Source organism: Numenius arquata, chromosome 6, assembly GCF_964106895.1.
Source record: "Numenius arquata chromosome 6, bNumArq3.hap1.1, whole genome shotgun sequence".
NCBI classification, from domain to species: domain Eukaryota; kingdom Metazoa; phylum Chordata; class Aves; order Charadriiformes; family Scolopacidae; genus Numenius; species Numenius arquata.
In genome coordinates, this window is record NC_133581.1 from 59072545 (window position 1) to 59091892 (window position 19348).

General features: G+C 55.2%; 1 protein-coding gene across 1 annotated transcript; it reads right to left on the reverse strand.

Annotated features, from left to right (window-relative positions):
• Positions 1-16674, reverse strand: ISM2 (isthmin 2). Its single transcript, XM_074149744.1, has 6 exons — positions 16537-16674; positions 4080-4340; positions 3242-3587; positions 1630-1770; positions 1031-1108; positions 1-518 (listed from the first exon to the last, which is right to left on the reverse strand). Exons 1-6 carry the CDS (start codon positions 16672-16674, stop codon positions 1-3), a joined length of 1482 nt encoding a protein of 493 aa, XP_074005845.1.
• Between the last annotated feature and the right edge of the window lie 2674 nt (positions 16675-19348).

Consider the following 19348-nt stretch of genomic DNA (forward strand, 5'->3'; position numbering starts at 1 on the left):
CTAGTACTCCTTGGCCTCCTGCAGCTGGGAGAGGTACTCCTCCTCGGTGGGGTTGTCAGCACACCGTCGCCCATTGTTAGGGGGCCTGACAGCGTGGTAGCGGCTCCAGTCACCCTTGCAGAGGATCCAGGGCAGCATGTCCACCTTGTAGTGCAGCTCCGGGGAGAACTCGGTGCTGATAAGGTTGGGGACACCGGCCCCCTTGCCGCGGGTGATGAGGCGGGTGTGCTCGTCGTAGCAGCAGTGCTGGGCGGCCAGGGTGGTGCTGTCGAGGGAGAGCATGGAGCGCAGGCAGAAGCGCGCCGTCGGCTTGTAGATGTCCAGGCGCTCCTTGGGGCCGCTGGCATCCCGCCATCGGAAGCTCTTGCCCTGCCCCTCATCCCGCAGGTTGACAGCGCTGTAGACGGCCTCCAGCGGGTAGGAGCAGGGGCAGCTGGGCAGGTCCGTCAGCACCTTGCTCAGGTACTTGGTGAGGAAGTCGCTCTTGCAGTTCAGCCACTTCTCACAGCTGTCCACCTCTGGTGAGGAGAGCACCAAAAGGGTGAGGGCACACGCACCCCACACCCCACTTTACCCAGCTGCCATTTGCCCATGGCCTCACCAGCACCACCAGCAGAGCCTGCAGGCGCCGGGCAGGAGCAGCCAGGCTCCTGAGATGAGCTAGAGCCAGGCTCCATCCCTGAGGCAGTGACAGAAGGAAGTGGTTTTGTGCTGGGGCAGAGCCCCTGCGAGGGCACCATGGCTACAGGGACTGGGCTGGCAGGAGGAGCGCCCTGCCATGGCAGAGGGCACATGGCAGGCTGGCCTCAGCCACTGCACCATAAAGCAGGACCGTACTGTACCAGGGCTGTGGGAGGAACTGGGATTCCCAGCATGACTGTTGAAGCCTACACGTGGGCAGTGGTTTGAGTCACTTAGGTCTGGACACTAGATGTGGGAGCCTTTGCTAGAGCCCTCCCCACCAGCCAGCTACATCCCCCATGGCGTCTGGCACTGAAGCCCCCAGAGGAAGGCAGAGGCAGAGGCTGACCTGAGTTGAACAGCTCTGTGGTGTTGTCGCTTTTGAAAGGCGTCTCCTCTGTGGGGAAGACCATTTCCCCCTCTGCTCCTTGAGAGGAAAGAAAAAATCCAAAGAGACAGGTTGAACACCACGAGGAATGGTGGGGCTTTTTCCTCCATAAGGGCAACAGACACCATCCATCTTCCACCCCCTCTCCCGCCACTGCTTTGGTGACACAGCCCTGCGCCAGGAAGGGACAGCAGCAAGACAAGCAGGACAGACCTGCCCAAGGCTGTGGGTTATGCAAATTCCAGTGGATGGAGCCAGCTCTCAATACGCCTCAGGAGAGGATTTTGAGCTGCCCAGTGTTAGAGAGGTGCAGGGAGTCACACACCAAGCTGGACACAACCTCTACCACCCTCTTGGACATCACATAACTGCCTGAGAAGCCACGAAGCCCCAGCAGAGCTTCTTCGTGGAAACAAACCCCCACAGTCATTAGCCCAGAACAGATCACATTAAACATAACTACTTCTTGAAGCACAAGCAATGCCCAGCCCGCAGTGGTGGGGGACCAGCCCATGTTGGGGTTGGACAGTGTCCAAGCACTGGTATGTCCAAGGGCTCACCAGGGCAGCGCGGCAGGTCGCAGGTCCTCGACTCCGTTGCTGTGCAGGCATAGCCACAGGACCGGGTCCTCTTCTGGTTGCCACTGCCACAGGTGATGCTGCAAGGGGACCAGAGGCTCCACTCCTCCTCATCTTCATAGTCTGCATGGCAGGGGAGAAGCAGAGAGTGGTGTACCTCAGCAAACCCTCAGCAGGAGGGGAGCCAGCAGCCACCTGGGACCTCCCATCAGCTCTGCCCTGTCCCTGGGATATCCTTTACAGGGATGCAGGGCCAGCACTGACCAGGACATATGGAGGTGCCCAGCCACGTGATGCCATGGGCCAACCCTGTCCTCACTGGCAACCCCAGGGAAGCAACCCCAGCCTGAGCAAAGGCTCTCATTCTCACAGCTTTTCTCACGGCCATACTGACCCGGACAGGCATTGCTGCCCATCCTCATCCTCACCGAACCTGCCTGATGCACTGGCCACGACACTGAAGCATCACGTGTTAGCAGAGGTTGACTGGTTTAGGGCTTGTGGCTGTGAAGCTGCAGGAGGGAGCTGCTGTGGTGCCCTGGCCTGTCTGCCCACCGGCACCTCCCATCTAGCCCCCTGCAGCTCCTCTCCTGGGGGGGGTGCCCAGGTCCGTGGCAAAGGCTTCTGGCACTGGTGTCACCACAAGGACCTGAGTCAATAGCAGCAGCACTTGCCATTAAACAATTACACTGTGATTATTTCAAACATTTTAATAAATATTTTAAAATATTTAGTAAATATTTTAAAATATTTTAAACATTTACAGTGTATTACTCTGCCCTGGTAAGGCCATGTCTGGAGTACTATGTCCAGTTCTGGGCTCCCCGGTTCAAAAAGGTCAGGGAACTACTGGAAAGAGTCCAGCAGAGGGCTACAAAGATGGTCGAGGGAATGAAGCACCTCTCTTATGAGGAGAGGCTGAGAGACCTGGGGCTGTTTAGCCTGGAGAAGAAAAGACTGAGAGGGGACCTCATCAATGCTTATAAATATCTAAAGGGCGAGTGCCAAGAGGATGGGGCCAGAGTCTTTTCAGTGGTGCCCAGTGACAGGACAAGGGACAACAGGCACAAGCTGGAACACAGGAAATCCCATCTCAACATGAGGAAAAACTTCTTTACTTTAAGGGTAACAGCACTGGAACAGGCTGCCCAGAGAGGTTGGGATTCTCCTTCTCTGGAGATATTCAAAACCTGCCTGGATGTGTTCCTGTCCAACCTGCTCTAGCTGAACCTGCTAGATCTAGAGGGTGGACTAGATGACCTCTGAAGGTCCCTTCCAATGCCTACCACTCTGTGATTCTGTGATTTCTCATCTGAGCATGCCTTCCAGCTCCAGCATCCATGCTCCAGTCTGATTACATGCAAGGGCAATTCTTGCTGGGACACTGGCATGTCTGACCACTGGCAGCCCCAGCGAGGTGCTGGCCTTGCTCCTCGGCATGCTTACTTATTTTCTAAGTAGGAGCTGAGCACCACCATGCTGTGATCCCCAGTACAGGGCTGTTCTCCCTGCAGTGAGACAGGGCTGCGGGTGAAGCAGGACAGGGGAAGGCAGTGCTGGTCTGCAGGGCAGCTGCGTGCACCCAAGGACTCACCGTAATTATATTTTTCCTTAAAGATCCAGTTCTTCTGCGCAGGCCACTGCTGATCCCAGTCACCTCCCACTCCACTGAGCGTGGACTCCTCTTCCTCATACTCTGCTGTGTAATCTTCCTCCTCTTCCTCCTCCTCCTCCTCCTCCCTGTCCCCTACATCCAGGTTGTCATCCTCTTCCTCCTCCTCTTCCTCCTCAGCGGGGTCGGTGTACTCCCAGAAAAGGGGCCAGAAGAGGTCCTTGTGGGACAACCATTCAGAGGATGTCAGGGACCAGTCATTGCTTGTTTCCTTCAACAAGTCCATCTCCATCTCAGCCTGAGGATCATCCACCACTTCGATGGTCACCTGAAAGCAAGATATGAGGCAGGGCAGTGAGACGGGGCACAGCCCTGGGACAGACCTACCAGCCCATGCACTGGTTCCCAGCCCGAGAGGCCAGAGATGCTTTGAGCTACAGGACCACGCAAGGAAAGCAAGAGGTCTTGCCTCATCTGGAAGGACTGAGCAGGGGCAGAGCAGGAGGTGCAGAGGGGTTGGTGGTCACCCATGGGGACTAACATCACCTTCAGAAATTGAGAGGTCACCCCCGTAGGACTGTTTGCTCCTGCTCTACGGAGAGGGGTTGGGGCTGGGAAAAGGCCATGAGCAAAATTCCTCTGGCAAGGAATAGCTGTGCGTGCCAGCTATTTGCATCTGGTAGTTACCAAGAAGACAGAATGCAGCGGCCACACAGATCCTGCTCACGAGATCTTTCCTCTTAGGGAACCAAGTAAGACTGGGGAGCACATGAGGCGCTTGCCCATATTCCCCTGCAGCCCGCCCAGACTGGCTCCCCACCTGGATGTTGGGGTTCTGGGCGCTCAGGTCCACGTTGGCCAGCCCTGGCAAGCTCTGCAGGTCCAGCACAAAGGGCAGGCTCTCCTCCCGGCCAGCGCTGCCGGGCTGGGGCACCGCTGGGCTCCTGGCAGCCTGCTGAGCCACCCCACGGCGGCGGTGCCGCCGCGGGCCAGCCTGCCCGCTCCGTCTCAGCCCCCGTGCCTTGCCCGATGGTGGCAGCTCCTCGTCCCTTGCTGAACGGGGGTCAGACGAGGCAGAGACCTGGAGAGGGAAGAGGTGGTTAGGACATCTCTCCAGGGTGGCTGTGCAGGGAGCAAACTGCTGCCCAGCAAAGGGAGGTCTGATCTCCTGCACCAAATGGTTCCTCCACCCCATCTTATTGCAGCAACAGGGCAGCAATTAACATGTTAATTAATTAGGTTAATACCCAGTGGTCTGTACTGTACCAGCGCTCAGTCCCACTGCACCTGAATAACCTACAGGTCTACTCAGGCTGGTGCTTCCCATCTCTGCAACCACGCTCTGTCTCTCCCATTCTGCTTCTCACTCTCACTTTTTGTCCATCGCTTGGTCCCTAAAGATGGGTAATGGCAAGGGCTGCTTCTGATCACAGACTTACCAGAGCTAACATTTAATAATTTTATATATTTATGCAAAAAGTTTATAACAAGGGTTTTATGACAAGTGGAAAAACTTCACCTACATAAATGGTTCTGTGGTGCCGGTATTAGGGTAGACAACTTCAAGCAACACAGGTTTGAGATTTCAGGTGCTGCCCAAAGGCTACCACAAGGACGGAAAGAAAGTGCTGGTAGATATAACCCAGCTACCTCTACCATCTCCTTGGGAAAAGGGAAGATGCCCGGCAGAACAGGACAACAAAACTTACTTGCCAGCGCTGCCGATGGCTCTAACCACTGCTGCCGCTGCGGTGGCACGTGGCGCTTTGTGGCCAGCCCTGCCCAGGAGGTGCAGGGGGAGCAGGCAGGGAGCGGGCAGGGAGCCTCGCTGGGGTGGCAGCGCGGGCCGGCCGGGGGCACGGGGATGCACCCAACGAACCCTGCCAAACGGCCGGGCTCATGCCGAGTTCCCACGTTCCTCGTCCCCGCGCTCGGCGCGCGCCGGCATAAAAGAGCACGAGTCAAAGGGCCAGCAGGCTCCAGTGCGCCCGAGAAACCGGAGATGGGAACAACTGGCAAAGCCCCCCCCCCCCCCCCCGGCGGCACAGGCCGTCCCCGGGAAGGTCCGCAGGGCCCCGCAGCCCTAGGCTGGGAGCGGAGGTGCCCGAACCCCCAGCATCTCCGCCAGCGGCTGCCTATTTCTGGCTGCCCAGCTGAAACCCCCTTTTGTTCCCAAGCTCTCGCCCTTCGCGCCAGCCCAGCCGAGAGCCGCGGGATTAATGAAGAGAGCGGCGTGCCCCCTCCCCACGGCGGGGACGAAGAGAGGCATTTCTACCTGCAATTAGAGCCAGATGGTTTGGGGAAGGACTCCCCTCCCTTTCATCCTGATCACTGGAGCACTTCAAAGGCAGCTGGAGCCTGGCCAGGCTCTCATGAGCACACACAGCCTGTCCCCAGCCCTGTGCCCGCACATCAAAGCCCGCGACCCCCCCATCCCCGGGGGAGGGAAAAGAGCAGCAGGGACACTGCTGGTCCCTTGGCTGCTGCCCAGAACGGGCTGGACGCGGGGAAGGGCCAGTGACAGACTTCACCAGATGGGCCCGGAGGAGAGAGGGCTGCGGGGAGGAGGGAGCCTGTGCTGCCTGGTGAGAGCGTTTGGGGCTCACCCCTCTCCCTGACCAGGAGGGCTCCTGTGGCACAGCTAGTAGCAAACGTGGGTACAGACAGACCCCTCTCTGCCTGCACCTTCCCCTCCCAGCTCCCTTTGCCCCTGTTCGAAACCACAACAGTTTTGGGAAGGACCTGTGGGAAAGACAGACTCTGCCCCGGTCTGTCTCCCGGTGGCTCAGCCTCTCACTTGTGCCCAGGACTCCCTGGCAGGGAGCAAGAAGGAACCCAGGCGGAGCAGAAACAGCGAGGGGGGCCAAGCAAACTTGGCCGTGTCCCGGTGCTGGCCGCACGACACTGCCAGCCGGTGCTGGGTTTGCTGCCAGCTGCTCGTGCCCAACACAACCCCTGCACAAGGGGCTGCCAACAGCCCTGCAAGGCTGGCGCTCCTGCCTAATTTGCAATGAGCTTATCAGGGCTGGGTAAGCTCGTTACACAGACAACCCAAATTTAATACACGTGGAAAGCAAGGTCTCCTCTGGCAACAAGATCCGAGCTCACCCAAGGACATCAGAGCAAGTGAGCCAGGAACAGACTCCAAGTCTCCGAACTTACACTCAGTGCCTAATTCAGATTTTACGCCCAAACAAGCTCAAGAAATTCAGAGTACTGTTCCCACAGGGAAAATGTAAAACTTCCCCAGGGGAACTGTCTGCGAGAATGCCACGGGGTGAACAGAGCTCCCTTGGCTCCCAAATCCTCCGGAGGCACAAAGGCCCTGGGGGTGCCCACCCTGGATGGCCCAGAGTCCTTCAGTGACGGTCTCTGCACCGTACCACCCAATCCTTCCCTCCTGCTAACATCTGCCTCGCTCCAAGGTTTTGCTGGCTTAAAATTTGTCCCTGCATCAGAAGATGGCCCTCCTGAGCAAGGTCCTGCTCAGTGCCCTGCCCCAGCTGATCAAGCCACGAATTTTAGTGAGGTCCTATGAGGTCCAGTATTCCCTCCAGGTCAAAGCATCCATGGCACCACGATCCTGATGGTCAGATGTCTTCTCCGTGTCACCAAGGGGCTCCTGCCAGGCACGCAGCCAGCTGTCCTTGAAGGTTGCATCTTGTGGCATGACACCCACCCTCTCCTCTGCCCTGCCTAGGGAACAGCTGGATAAAGCCGTCCAGCCTGGAGCTAAGCCACGGCAGTGCATCAGCTGAGGGAAGAGAAGAGCTGGCCTGTCCAGAGCAAAAACTCTGCTTTCCACAGAGCATTGGAGAAAGGCTTCAAACTGTCACAGAGCTGTTCATCAGCAGCTCCCTTCTCCTTCTGCTGCTGGGGAAGGACACTTGCCACCACACCACAGAAGCAGCTAGTGCAGTGCCAGGAAGCCATCAATATCTCGCAGCCAAGCCCCAGCCTTCTCCTGCTACCAGTCAGCACCAAGCAAAGGAAAAAGATGAAGGGGGAATTGCTGCAGCTCCTCCTGCATACTCTTTGGATATCCTGCCTGGCTGGGAATAAGGGTTTCCAGGGCAGGAACCTGAGAGAAACTCTGGAGCACTCAGGAGTGAGCATGCACTTTCCATTTGTGAAGACTATGTTTAGACTGAAGGCTCTAAGCAGGATCACACTCACCTTCCTACCAGCACAGGAGCCCTTCCCACATAGTCCAGGCTCTCCTGCGTGTAGGACTGACCACCGAAACACCTCGGGACACAAGCTCAGCAAAGATGTTAGGAAAGGGAAGGAACTCGTCAGCAATTCACCCCAGTGTTGTGCCTGCTTTGTACATAACACGGGCGACAGTACGTATGGAAAAGTTGTGGGGAAAGGCCACACATCATTTGTCTATAGACTAAAGGCTGACCTTTTTCCATTTCTAGTCCATACACCTCTATTCTAACTTGCTCAGAAGTCTGAAGATGGCAAAGAGAGCAGCCACAAAACCATTTCAAGCAATGGAAAGACTTTTCCAGTGGAAGACTTGTACAATTCAATTTGTTTGTCATGTTACACAGAGAAGGCAATGACTTGATTTCCCAGTTCTTTAACGCAATAATCCATCAGAGACCAGAGACTCTCTAATCCAGAACAGAAACACATAATAGGAACCAACGTGCTTGAGTCAGAGCCAGAAAAATTCAACTGAGGAATATGGATCATGCTTTTAACACTGTAGGTGATTAACCACAGAAACAAGCTAACAAGGAAAGTGGCAGTATCTCTTGTGGAGACAGTCAAACCCATGTCACTGGGCTCAATGCATATGTACCGCATCTGTGCTAGGGAAGAAATTCAAGGATCTAATGATTTCTTCCGGTCTTAAAATCTGCGATTTTGCTATAAACTTCTCTAAGACTGAACTAAATCTGGGTTATGAAAGCAAAGGACCGACGTTCATGTGCTGCCGCTCTTTATAAAAACCTGAAAACATCAACAGACTAGTCCCTGTGCTGTAGTGCTCTTTGGCAACCAGGGACACCACTACGCTGCCACCACAACCACAGGTACTTGTCTCTCCAGCGTGTTCCTCAGCACCTCGTAGGCACTGCAAGCCACCAGTGAACCCACTGGCAGTGCTCTTTGTAACTGTATACATTGCTGAGCAGAGCTGCTCTTTGTCACGGGGTTAAACCCAAGCCAATACACTAGAGACGGCTCCCCAGGGCGTGAAGCGCTGCTGGAGCCTCTGCATCAGCCTGCGGATCAGCATCAGCAGCGTGGAGCGAGTCCCGGCACAGGACAAGCTCAGGGGATGCAGCTTCCACCCACACATCTCCCGAGCCAATTAGCAAGAGCATAAATTCAGACTTGTTTAGCTTGAACCAAAGAAACCTGTGCACACGGGAGTGAGATCAGAGGCAACGCTCAGGCTGTGCTTTGGGCTTCTTAACACTGCAGTGAAGAAAATGACATATTTGCTAAAGGCTGGTATTGCACTGGGCTGTAATTATAAGGAATGGGGGGTTTTGTTGCTTAATCATTACTGCTTGTGTTAGATTTCCTTTGAAGAGTTTTACCACACTGTACTGAAACAAGAACCCACCAGAAGAATGCTTGATCTTTTCCTCAATAGAGCTGAGTCTACACAAGCATCTTCTTCTTCCTTCCCCCAAGCTCTCTTCAACATTATTTTAACATCTGCCGTGCAGTTTGTTGCAAACTTGCCCACTTACGAATTAGCTGAGTACAAAACAGAAATCAGAACATTTATTTTCTTTTTACCATAAAACCTTTCCTTCCATATTCACCTAAATGAGCTGCAAAGATCTGGAGAAAGCAACTCCCCAGTGACACAAGGAGGACAAGCAGGAGCCAGGTGGCTTTTCACCTATTGCCATGCCTGGCTGTTGCCCTCCTCAGTGTCACATGCAGGCGTTTCTCTACCATAAATACCTTCTCCCTCTTTAACATTGAGACAAATGCTGTAAACCCCCCATTTTGCAGACAAAGAAAACAACCTGCCCCAGGTCTCTCAGGCAGCCTGCAGCAAGGTCCGGAATAGATGCAGGTCTCCCATGTCATACTTGGAGAAGGCTCTCAGGAAGGTCTACCACAGTTCAGTTTCTCCTCCCCACCTGCCCCCCAGGAGCGACTGCCCTGCCTCCCACATGGATGAACCACACAGGCCTTGCAGTGGAGAAGCTGAGGCATCTGGTTAGCAACACCCAGCAGAGCAGCCGGGGCTGTGCTCGTGCTGTAGGCTCTGCCCAGGCACACAGGTCCAAGGGCTGACCCTTCACAGGTGGTGCCTGATGCGAGGAGCCCAGCCAGTGGCAAGGAGAAAGGTACCCCTGAGACCTCTGCTGCAGCCAGGCCAGCTGGGAGCTGCTCAGAAGGAGCATAGCAGTGGGTATGGGAGCAGGGCCCCCGCAGGGACTGCACGAGAGGTCCCCTGGAGAGGTGAACAGACACAGGTCCATACCCTCTGGTGCTCTCTGGCAAACGCTCCTGCTAGGGCACGTGTTTTCTGTTAGCATAGTTGAGCTGTAATACGCATAAGCTCTTAATGCATCGCCCTGAGTTGCTGTTAACTTGTTCCAGCTCTAAACCCCATGTGCTTCAGTAACCATTAACTTGTTCCAGCTAATGATGCACATTTGTTAGCCTGCACACTGTAACCCTCCGTCTGCTCCAGCTGCTGATTCCTTCCCCGCCGCAGCCCAGGCAAAACTGCAAAAGGAAAAAAAAAAAAAAACAAATACAGCAAAGTAAGTGCAGAAACCAGAGGGACCAGCACAATGCCAGCCTCCCCCTGCCCCCCCAGCCTGCTACAAGAGGTTGCACTGGGGGGGGGACACAGGGCTGGCAGGGAGCACAGGGGGCACCTGCTCCCCTTGTCCCATGCAGGGTGCACAGGCTACCTCCCCCCCCATGCAGGCAATGGGGCAGGGAAGGCAGCCGACCAAACAGATGCAAATTCACCAGGGATCCCTTCAACAACAGACGAAATGGGCACCTGAGCTGGACTTGGAGCATCTCCATGCCCTGCATGGGACGGGATCCAGGCAGGGACGTTGCAACCCAGCTTCCTGAAGGGGCAAAGCCAGGGTGACTCCCAGCCAGCAGCCTCTCTCCCAGGTGCTTGGTGGCAGGTCCCCAGCGCAGGGCTGGCTCAGCCTCCCTCCCCAGCCTGGGGACAGGATTTAATGACTTCCACATGTCAGCACCGGGTGGAGAAAGGGTCTGGGGTAGGGAAACCTTTCGCTCCAGCTCCAGTCCGCATCGTTAGTTACTCACTTGTTCATAAGCTTTTTCAGGACAGCCCCTGCTACTTCTAAGTGCCTCACCAAATGATAATTACTTTTTTTTCCTCCCACCAGATGGGAGCCTGAGGCTTGCAGGGCTGCAGAGGCAAGCCCAAAGTCAGAGGAAATCCAGGGCACATCCAAACTGGGAGCTCCATTTCCCCAGCATCTTAGCCCCAGTTGACCCCTCCTATTCCATTTGGCCAGTCACTTCCCAGCAGGACCTCAGCTGTAACCTCAGAAGCGGTCAGGGCGGGCACGGACTCGCAATAGCCAAGCTGTAATCCTGACTGCAAGGGAAGCCAAGCTGACCCTGAGATGCCCATAGGACCTGTGGGCAGCCCCACATCTCCTCCACTGGATGCGTGAGGGGGGCCACCCTGTGGATGCTCCCCAGGAGAGAACTAGATGCTCCCCTAAGGAGGGATCTTCAATTTCTAAGGAACAGCCAGCTTAACCATGTAATGCAACCGCAGAACCGAAGAGTTCAGGGGGAACAGTGGACCTAAAGACAACTGTACAACACCTTGTCTCGCTGGAGGTGCTGCACGGCATGGCACAGCTGGCCTCCCCTGGGACTTTGGCTGCTGTGGAAGCAATCTATTCCCCGCTTCTTGGTTACAAGCTCTGGTATTTTATACAAAAACTGAGCCTCTGGCTGACAACGCTTGCTTTGGAAGAGCTGGATGGCATGGGCCTTGCTGTTGTGACTGTAGCTCAGACTGTCCTCACGCTTCCCTGTGGGAAGTGTCCGGGCATCTTGTTTTGGGGATTATTCTGAGTGGAAGAATATTTATCAATACTATGAAAAAACAGAAGATCCCTGGTTTACACTCCCTACCCCCTAAGACACTGACAAGAGGAAAGCAGGAATTAATCTTCAGCACACTCCCTCCGTCACTTCCCTGAGCTTGGAGGGACCACGGTTGGAGGCAGGATGAGTTCCTCAGCCTAACTGTCTTTAAGGAGAAGGTCTGTAAGAGCTGGACAGTTTTGGGAACCTGGAGAGAGGGCTGGGCAATGCCCTGTGGAGCGATTTCTGCCTCATCTCTTCCCCTTACATGTGCCTTTTACAGGAACCCCTTTGATTGTGACAATGGGAAGGCAGCAGACCTATTTGTGCAGTGAAAAGGGAAGAAGCCCCCTTGTTGGGCAGCTTCCCTACACCCGGCTCCCCTTTGTTTCTGCTCCTGCCTCAGTCCCAGGGCAGGAGGGTTTTCAACTGTGTTGACTAAGATAATTTGGCACTTCTCAAAAGGAAATTTGCTACAAAGGGCGAAGTACCTCCCTGCACACAAAGAGCCCCTTTCAGAGCGGAAGGATGCTTCAGTGCACGTTTTGTACCCACAAATCCGACCTCCGCCAAGGACAAAGCCAGGGACAAGAACGCTTAATTGCTGAAGAAATGAAAAGGTAAAAAGCACATCCGCAGGCAAAATGACTCTGCTACTGACACAGCCTGCAGTGGCTGCGGGGATCTGGCTGTGCAGGCAGCCAGCACCGACCCGGCTGCCCACTCGTACCCCAGCTGAGCCCTCCCAATGGGGCAGCAGTGTGGTGGGGTGCCCCTACGCAGGGCGGACACGGGTGACAACACAAGCTGGAGGTGCGCAGCAGGGCGAGATGGCTCTGGGGAAAGTGAGATCGTCTTCTCGGCCAGAGAGCCCTAGGGGAGTCAAGAGGGAGTAAGTGCTGGGGGGCCACATGGGAGAGCTGGCTCTGCCAGCCCATCACCCCTGCGGTCCCCCCAGGGAGTGTGTCTGGGCTGCCTTAGGGCTCCCAATTGACAGGGCTACCCCAACTTACAGTCTCCTGACAAACTCCACTCCAGCCCAGCTGACATTTCCCTTTAACGCTTTTTACCTAGTACAGCCCCACCACATCTCCTTGGAGCTCCTTTACCCTCTGCTCGCTGATATCTCCAGCCAGGCATCACAGTGCTATACGCTTAATTCTTAAGCGCTCCTCTGCGCTCAGACTCCTTATGCACAGGGCAGGCTGATTTAAATCAAGACTGCTACCGATGATTTTTAATCAGCAAGCAAAACATCTTGCTGTAGATCTTCAGTTTTAAGTATTGTTTCCCGTTGCTGTTCTCGCCGCCTGGTGTAACCAGTAAATAATATGTACTCTTGTTATTCATTTCCTTATTTCTCAGGGGCCAGCAGCCAGTCATACCAGGTGCTGTACAAACCCACTGATTTGAAGCCAGCTACAGCCCTTATGCTACGCTTGGTATTTCTTTTATTGCCCTCTGTTATCTCTTATCACAGATGTCAGGTTTGCTTTGTTTGCAGCCTCAGACCAGGGAAACTCCAACAGCAAGCTCCAGCCTGGATTCTCACCCTGCCCCTGTCCCAGCCCCGCAGTAACACCCCCGGGTGCCTCGGGGACCTCGCTGCCATGGCCCTCGGCCCCCTCTCAGAGCAGTTCCCTCCTGCGAAAGAGCACCCACCAAGCCCACTGGAGCTGCGTTGTGTGGCTCGGACACTCCATAAAACACCACTGGCTTGCTCTGCTGCACCCTGTCACCGCCGGGACCCTCACCACCAACACCCCCATCACTGTTACCGCCAGTAGTATTATTTCCATGCACAGTTATTGAAGCGGTTGTGTCAGTTCGCACAGATCTAATCACTTCTAGCATTTACATTTCTAGCATGCTAGAACATTAGCTATTTTCTGTTTACTGGGAGAGCACTGGAACCAATTGGTATCGGTCGGAAAGAATCCAGACATCTATTAACAATGCTCAAAGCCAGTATTTTGAAATCCAGTGAGTTTATCAAAACATATTTTGCATTTAAACCCCCTGACTTCATAAATAAACAAAACATTAAGCAATATGATGAGCTGTCCCTTGTCTCCACAAGGGACTCAAGCTTTTCCAAGTATTCAGTTACCCAAATTTGAAGAGCCGCTGGTGCGGGTCGGCGCTTGGACTTGCCCCATTTCTGCCCATGTCAGTGTGATGCATCCAACCTGCAAAAGTGCTTCTAGAAACCCTGCTGTACACCCGCCTGCTGCTTCGGAGCCCATCTGCCTTCCCAAACATCACCAAAAAGCCTCCAAATGAGCAAGTATCTTCTCTCATTAGATTTAAGTCACAGTTTGGAAAGACAGTATTCTGCCTTTTCAACTCACGGCCAAATAGACTGAGGAAACAGAAAATATTCTCGCTATATCTGTTGCTTATGCTGGGCTCACTGTAACTCGGGCAAAGCTTTTCTGCACAGTATCACAGTTCAGAAAATGTAAATGCAAGTACTTGTTCCTTTGGTAATGGCTGGAAGCAACAGATACTGACTGAGGTACAGGACTTTGGGATATATAGGTTGGGCTATTGCCCAAAGATAAATCATGTGTTCCTGCCATCTTTCCTGCAATTAGAAGACTTTCTAACTCAAAAATTTACTGACAACCTTAATGGTTTTAATTTTTCTAAATTATTCTAGTATAGAAGTGCAACTCTGAAGCTCAGCACAGATTATAAAAATTCCCATTCAATTCTAAACAGAGGACAAATGTTGGTTTTAAATAAAGATATTAAATTAAAATAAGTCCAAGTCACGTAATTGCCTAATGGTTTTGATTGCCTATCTGCTCTGCTCCGTCATTTCTATTTTTCTCCTGCTGGCCCCCTTCATTCTACCCACATCTGTAGGGCATTACCCATAGTGTAACCAATACTCCAGCTGTGGCTGCCCTGCTGCCATAGAGACAGGACCTATCAGCGCTGCAACAGGAACCATCTGTCCGTATGACCCAAAATCACTCTGCATTTTCTCTTCTTTTTTTTTTTTTTAACCACCATACTGCTGTGCTCGGGCTCTCCACTTTAGTTCAAACAGCCGGGCACGACTACTCCGAACTCCACGCTGTATGCACCAGAAACAGAGGATTTCCTCCCCAAAATGCAGCTAGAAGACACATGCCAATACCTCCCGCTTTCTCCTTGTCATGCAAACCGTGCAGGCAGTGCCCCGAGGGAGGCAGGCTGTGCACGGGAGCACCCACAGACCCCCAAAGGGACCCAGTCTTCATCTTCCTCCTTGCTCCTAACCTCCACCCTCAAACCTTTGCCTACAAACGTCTTGTATGTTTGTATTTCTGCGAGAAGCAAAGGTCCGGGGGACAGAGGCTGCGCTGTGTAAGTGCCGTATGTGATCTTTGGCTGGCCGCACAATGCTCCCCATTCACAGCCATTCACAAACTGGGACTGACAGCAGCTCGCCCCGCTTCCCGATGTATTTTAGATGTCAGATAAAAAGGAGCCTGAGATTGCGCTGCAGGGTCCTGCGGTGGGGACCTGCACAGCTTCCTAACACGCCCTATCTTATGCCCCCTGCCACAGCGCTGCAATACTTTAATGGATTTCAAGGGTAAATCCCTACTCCCTCTGCCAGCTGGAGCCCAAGCACGCTCCACTTGGCATTTGTTTGGTGAGTGAACCGGCATCTACGTCTATGCTTGAAGTTTCACTGGCAAAGTACAGCACCAACATGGTACTACCAGCGTGACAGCACGTTACATCCCCAGCAGCCCTGTTCGCATCTGCTCCAGTTAAAAGCATTACCAGGCTCAACTGGTGGTACTCGGGTGGACGCAGCCCATGCCCCCTCCTGCCCGTTGGTCAGGCTTTCCATATGGCGTATTCCTCCTTCACGCTTGTTCTCTGGATTCCATGCTGGAATGGGGTTTAGTGCATCCGACAGGAGCTGCCAGCCTGACTCCTCCACAGAGCAGTACTGTGTTTTGGCAATAACCAGCAGTAAGGTATAGTCCCATCACTCGGCACCTCCTCTGCCAGTCTGGCTGACTCTGCGGATCGAACCTGCTGCTGTGTATCACCAGCAAAGGCTGAGCTGCTCTTACCCCCGTCCCGCTCAACCTCCTCCTACCACTTTTCCCATTGATTCTTTTCACTCACTTTTAGCAGTAGGATTCTTCAAAAGAGTATTTTTTAAACACAGTTCTGCTGCCTGAACCACTCTTTCTCCAGAGAAGAGTTTCAAGATGGAAACAGCTTGTTTTAACCGTTCAGTTGTCTGTCTGTCTTAATCAAACCCTGCCCTCCCAGTAGTTTGGAATTTTTACCCGTTCCCTTCCTGTCATCCCCATCAGGTCCCAACAGTTGGTTCCCAGTTTGACCAGTCCCCTCGCTGCCTGCTTCAGTTTCCCTTTCCACGATCCACACTCTGAAGCCAGCGCTGGCTGGAGCCAGGATCCTGCTCGCAGAGGAGGGAGAGGAGCAGCCCCGGGACCTCCCCTCCCGAGCCTGCGGGGGGTCCCAAGGCCGCCTGCCCGGGGGATGCTGCTGGGGCGCAGGGAGCCTGCCCGGGGGACACCGGATGGGGTGAGAACGGAGCATGACCACTCTGGAATCTGCCCCAGGGTCGTCCCAACGGGAAGGAGAGCTGGTGGCTGAAATCCGTCACGTCTTATTTTTGTAGCGGCGGAGTTTTGGAGTTCCTGGCAAGCCATCAACCTTGCTAATTTTACTGCAGGTCGGGTTGTGGCCGGAGTCCTCGCTCCTACGAGGGATGTTGCCCCCTGGAGGCAACGGATCTTCCCGGGCACTGGGTCACGGCACTCGGCCCCAATCTCAAAGCACCTAAACCAGCCCCTTTCCTGCAGCCTCTGCGCGACGCAAAGACCTGAGGCTACCCGAAAATCCCGGAAAAGAGCCGAGAAAGGGCTCTGCCCCTCAGCGAGTGCGGAAACAGCCCAGAAGAAGGGAGGCACGAAACCCTGCTTCTCCCCGCTGCTGCTTTTCCACCCGGGGCTCCAGGCGGCCGGGCCCGGGAACACGTGTTGGATGCTGCTCCCTCGGGACGTTCACAACCGCCTCCGAGGGAGCCCCGCTGACCGCCCAGGTGGCCGCCTGCCCCCCTCAGCCTTCCCGGGCACCGGAGAGGGTGCGGAGGCTGAGGAGGGCTCGCCCCGGCACCCTCCCGCCTCTCCATCCTTCCCCAAAGGCTGCCTCACCTCCGCCAGCTTGGAGCTCCTCTCCTTGGGGCTGTTGCTGCGCTCTTTCCTCACGGGCAGCCCTCGCACCGCAGCCAGGAAAGTTGTCAGAACGACGAAGCCGAGGATGAGCACGACTTGCCCTCTCATCAGAGGCATCTCTCCCTCCCCCTCGCCCCACCTCGCCCGCCCGGGGCAGGCGGCCCGGCAGCACGCCCGCCCGCAAGGCTACAAAACCCGTCCTTCCTCGGGAAAGCGAGAGGAGCAGGGAAAATTAAAAAAAAAAAAAAAAAAAAAAAATTAAAAAATATATATAAAAGATATCGCAGAGGGGAAGCGCAGCCCCCCGCGGGTGCGGGCAGGGGCCGGGGCCGGCAGCTCCGCTCCCTCTGATCTCTCTTGCAGTTTGCCGAGCACGTTTCGGTGTCGCTGCTCCCCCGGGCTCGCCGGCCGGTGCCACTGATGCTGAAGGATAACCCTGAAAAGCTTCACAAGTGTGTGCGGGGGGGGGGGGGGGGGGGAGAGGGCTTCGCCTCCCCACCCCCCTTCCTAATCCTTTCGGCAATCTGATTTCTTTTCCTCCTCTTCTCCTCCTCCCCCCCCCCCCCCCCCCCCCGGCTTCGCCGAGTCACTCCCCGGTGCTGCCGCGGCTCTTCAGGCAACGCCGGGCACCGGAGGGGGGGCGGGCGCTCCCCGCCGCTCGCCGGGGAGAGGCTCCTTCTCGCATGAAGCGCGGTCAAGCCCCTCCCGGGCGAGCGGCGCGGCAGCCGGCCCCGGGCACGGCCCCTGCCCCGCTCGGGGGCTGCCGGCGCTGCCAGACCTCCCCCCCGCTCCCTCCGGGGCGCCGCCGGCCGCTCCTCCCCTCCCGGCAGCTGCATGGCCCGGGCGGCCGCGACACCCCCCCCTCCGCCCCACTCCTCTACCCGGCGCTGCCCCTCCGGCGGGGCCGGCCCGGCCCGGCCCGGGGCTCTTTGTTCCGCTCCCGGGCTTGCGGCTCGCCTCGGCGGCGCCGGCCTTCCACAAGCCCCGCGGCACCGGGCGCTTCCCTCCGGGGGAGCCCCCGCCGCAGCGCCGGGGCAGCGCCCTCCCGGCAAGGCGAGGCGGGGCGGGGCGGCGGCGGGCTCCGGTGGCTCCGGGCCGGCCCGGCCGCATGAGGCGGGGAGGATGGAGCGGCCCTGGATGGAGGGGCGGGAGCCGGGCCGCGGCCGGCGGAGGTGGTGGGGCTCAAAGCCTCCCGCCTCGCCCCCGGGGAGAAAAGCTTTCGGTCGCGGAGCCGGATTCCGCTGGCAAAGGCCGCCCCCTTCCCCTTTTCCGAGCGGGGGCCGCGGGCTGCGGCCACCCCCCTCCGACAGGCAGAAACGGGGCTCTGTGCTCCCCAGTGAAAGCTCCGGCTGTTCCCGAGCCGCGGGAGGAAGTTTCCATCACTCAAAATAAGTCTTTATTCTTTGATCTGCTCCCTCCTGCGCCGGCAGCATCTTTTCTGGCCCCCAAAGGCACGCTGTGGCGGTTGCTCGGGGTCTAGAGAGCATCTTTTACGGGTCCCCGCAGGCATTCATCAGCCTGTGAAGGAAATTATTAGGGAAACGACTGTGAAGGAATTATTATGGAAAGAAAACGGAAAGGTTTTGCAGCCCACTGAGGAAAAGCATCGGCGCTGGCACAGACCTCAGAAGGGGACACCTAAGCAGGGAAAAAAAAAAACAAAGTCCAACGTTTCTACAGCAGCCTTAGCACAACCCCGCAGAGCACCTGGGCCCAGTTGTGCACCCACAGCTGAACACAGGACCCGCACCGCCTTTTCAAACACCGACATCTGGTTTATGCAACCTTAGGGCTGAGATGAATGGAAGGAAATGTTTAAAACAAGGCACAGACCGCAAGACAAGATGTGAAGCCAAGAATCCCACGCGAGAGGGATCAAGAAGCCCTTTCAAACATCTCATGAGCGGCGTGACAGCCGACAGCAGCCTGACACTCCAACAGCACCCAAGGGTAACAGCCCGACTCCCGAGCGGGGCCAGCTTCATGTGGGTCCCACAGAGCTACAGCGGCCACTCACAGGAGTAGCCTCTACAGAGCCACCTCTCCACAACAGAAGCAGCTTCTCTAGTCCGTGCATCAGGGCTGTTGCTGCACGATGGACCCGAGAGCGGAAAGGAACAGCTAGGCATCCATCTGACACACAAGGCTTCCTGGTTCTGGAGTCCCAGGCGAGAGGGGGACACTGATCCATCCAAGCTCTCAAGCAGGCTCTGCTTTTACCCAGCCACGCCAGGATGAAACTCATGTGTTGGGGTTGGTTTTGGGGGGCGTGGTAGAGGGATTTAGGAAGGAAAGGGAAGAGGGTTTGGTCTCCCAAACAGTGGAAAAGCCTCATTAAGAAAAAAAAAAATCACAATATAGCAGGTTTTTTTAAAGTCTTTATTATGCAGAACATAGAATATATTTTAATGGATTTTTCCCAAGCAGTTTTTTTCTCCAGTGTTTTTTTTTTTTTAAACATGCATTGTTACCTTTTTAAAGCCAATGTACCATCCAATTATCTTTTCCCTGCCCACAGAGCATCCAACTTCATGTTAATCCTGAGTGTAAAAAAAATTAGACATCTGGCATAAAATATTTTTGGAGGAGCCCATTTAAAAATTTTATCTAAAATGTCTTATCTACAAAAAAATCCAATATATATGTACATTATAGCAACACAGAGGCATAAGAATACAGTGCAATTTAAGACAAAGTGCTGTGACTTGGTAATTCTGCCCAGGGCTTGTGGAAATGTGGGCCACCATTGGCTTTGGGGCTGCTAGCCTAAAGCCTCAGGCTCCAATGTTCC

Bases quoted from the DNA above. Each gene is read 5' to 3' on its own strand.
- ISM2 (XM_074149744.1), bottom strand. From the start codon at position 16,674: ATGCCTCTGATGAGAGGGCAAGTCGTGCTCATCCTCGGCTTCGTCGTT. The intron at 3,588-4,079 runs GTGGGGAGCCAG...TCTTGCTTTCAG, and splicing joins CCCAGAACCCCAACATCCAG to GTGACCATCGAAGTGGTGGA. The intron at 1,771-3,241 runs GTGAGTCCTTGG...CCTGCCATGCAG, and splicing joins TAAGGAAAAATATAATTACG to ACTATGAAGATGAGGAGGAG.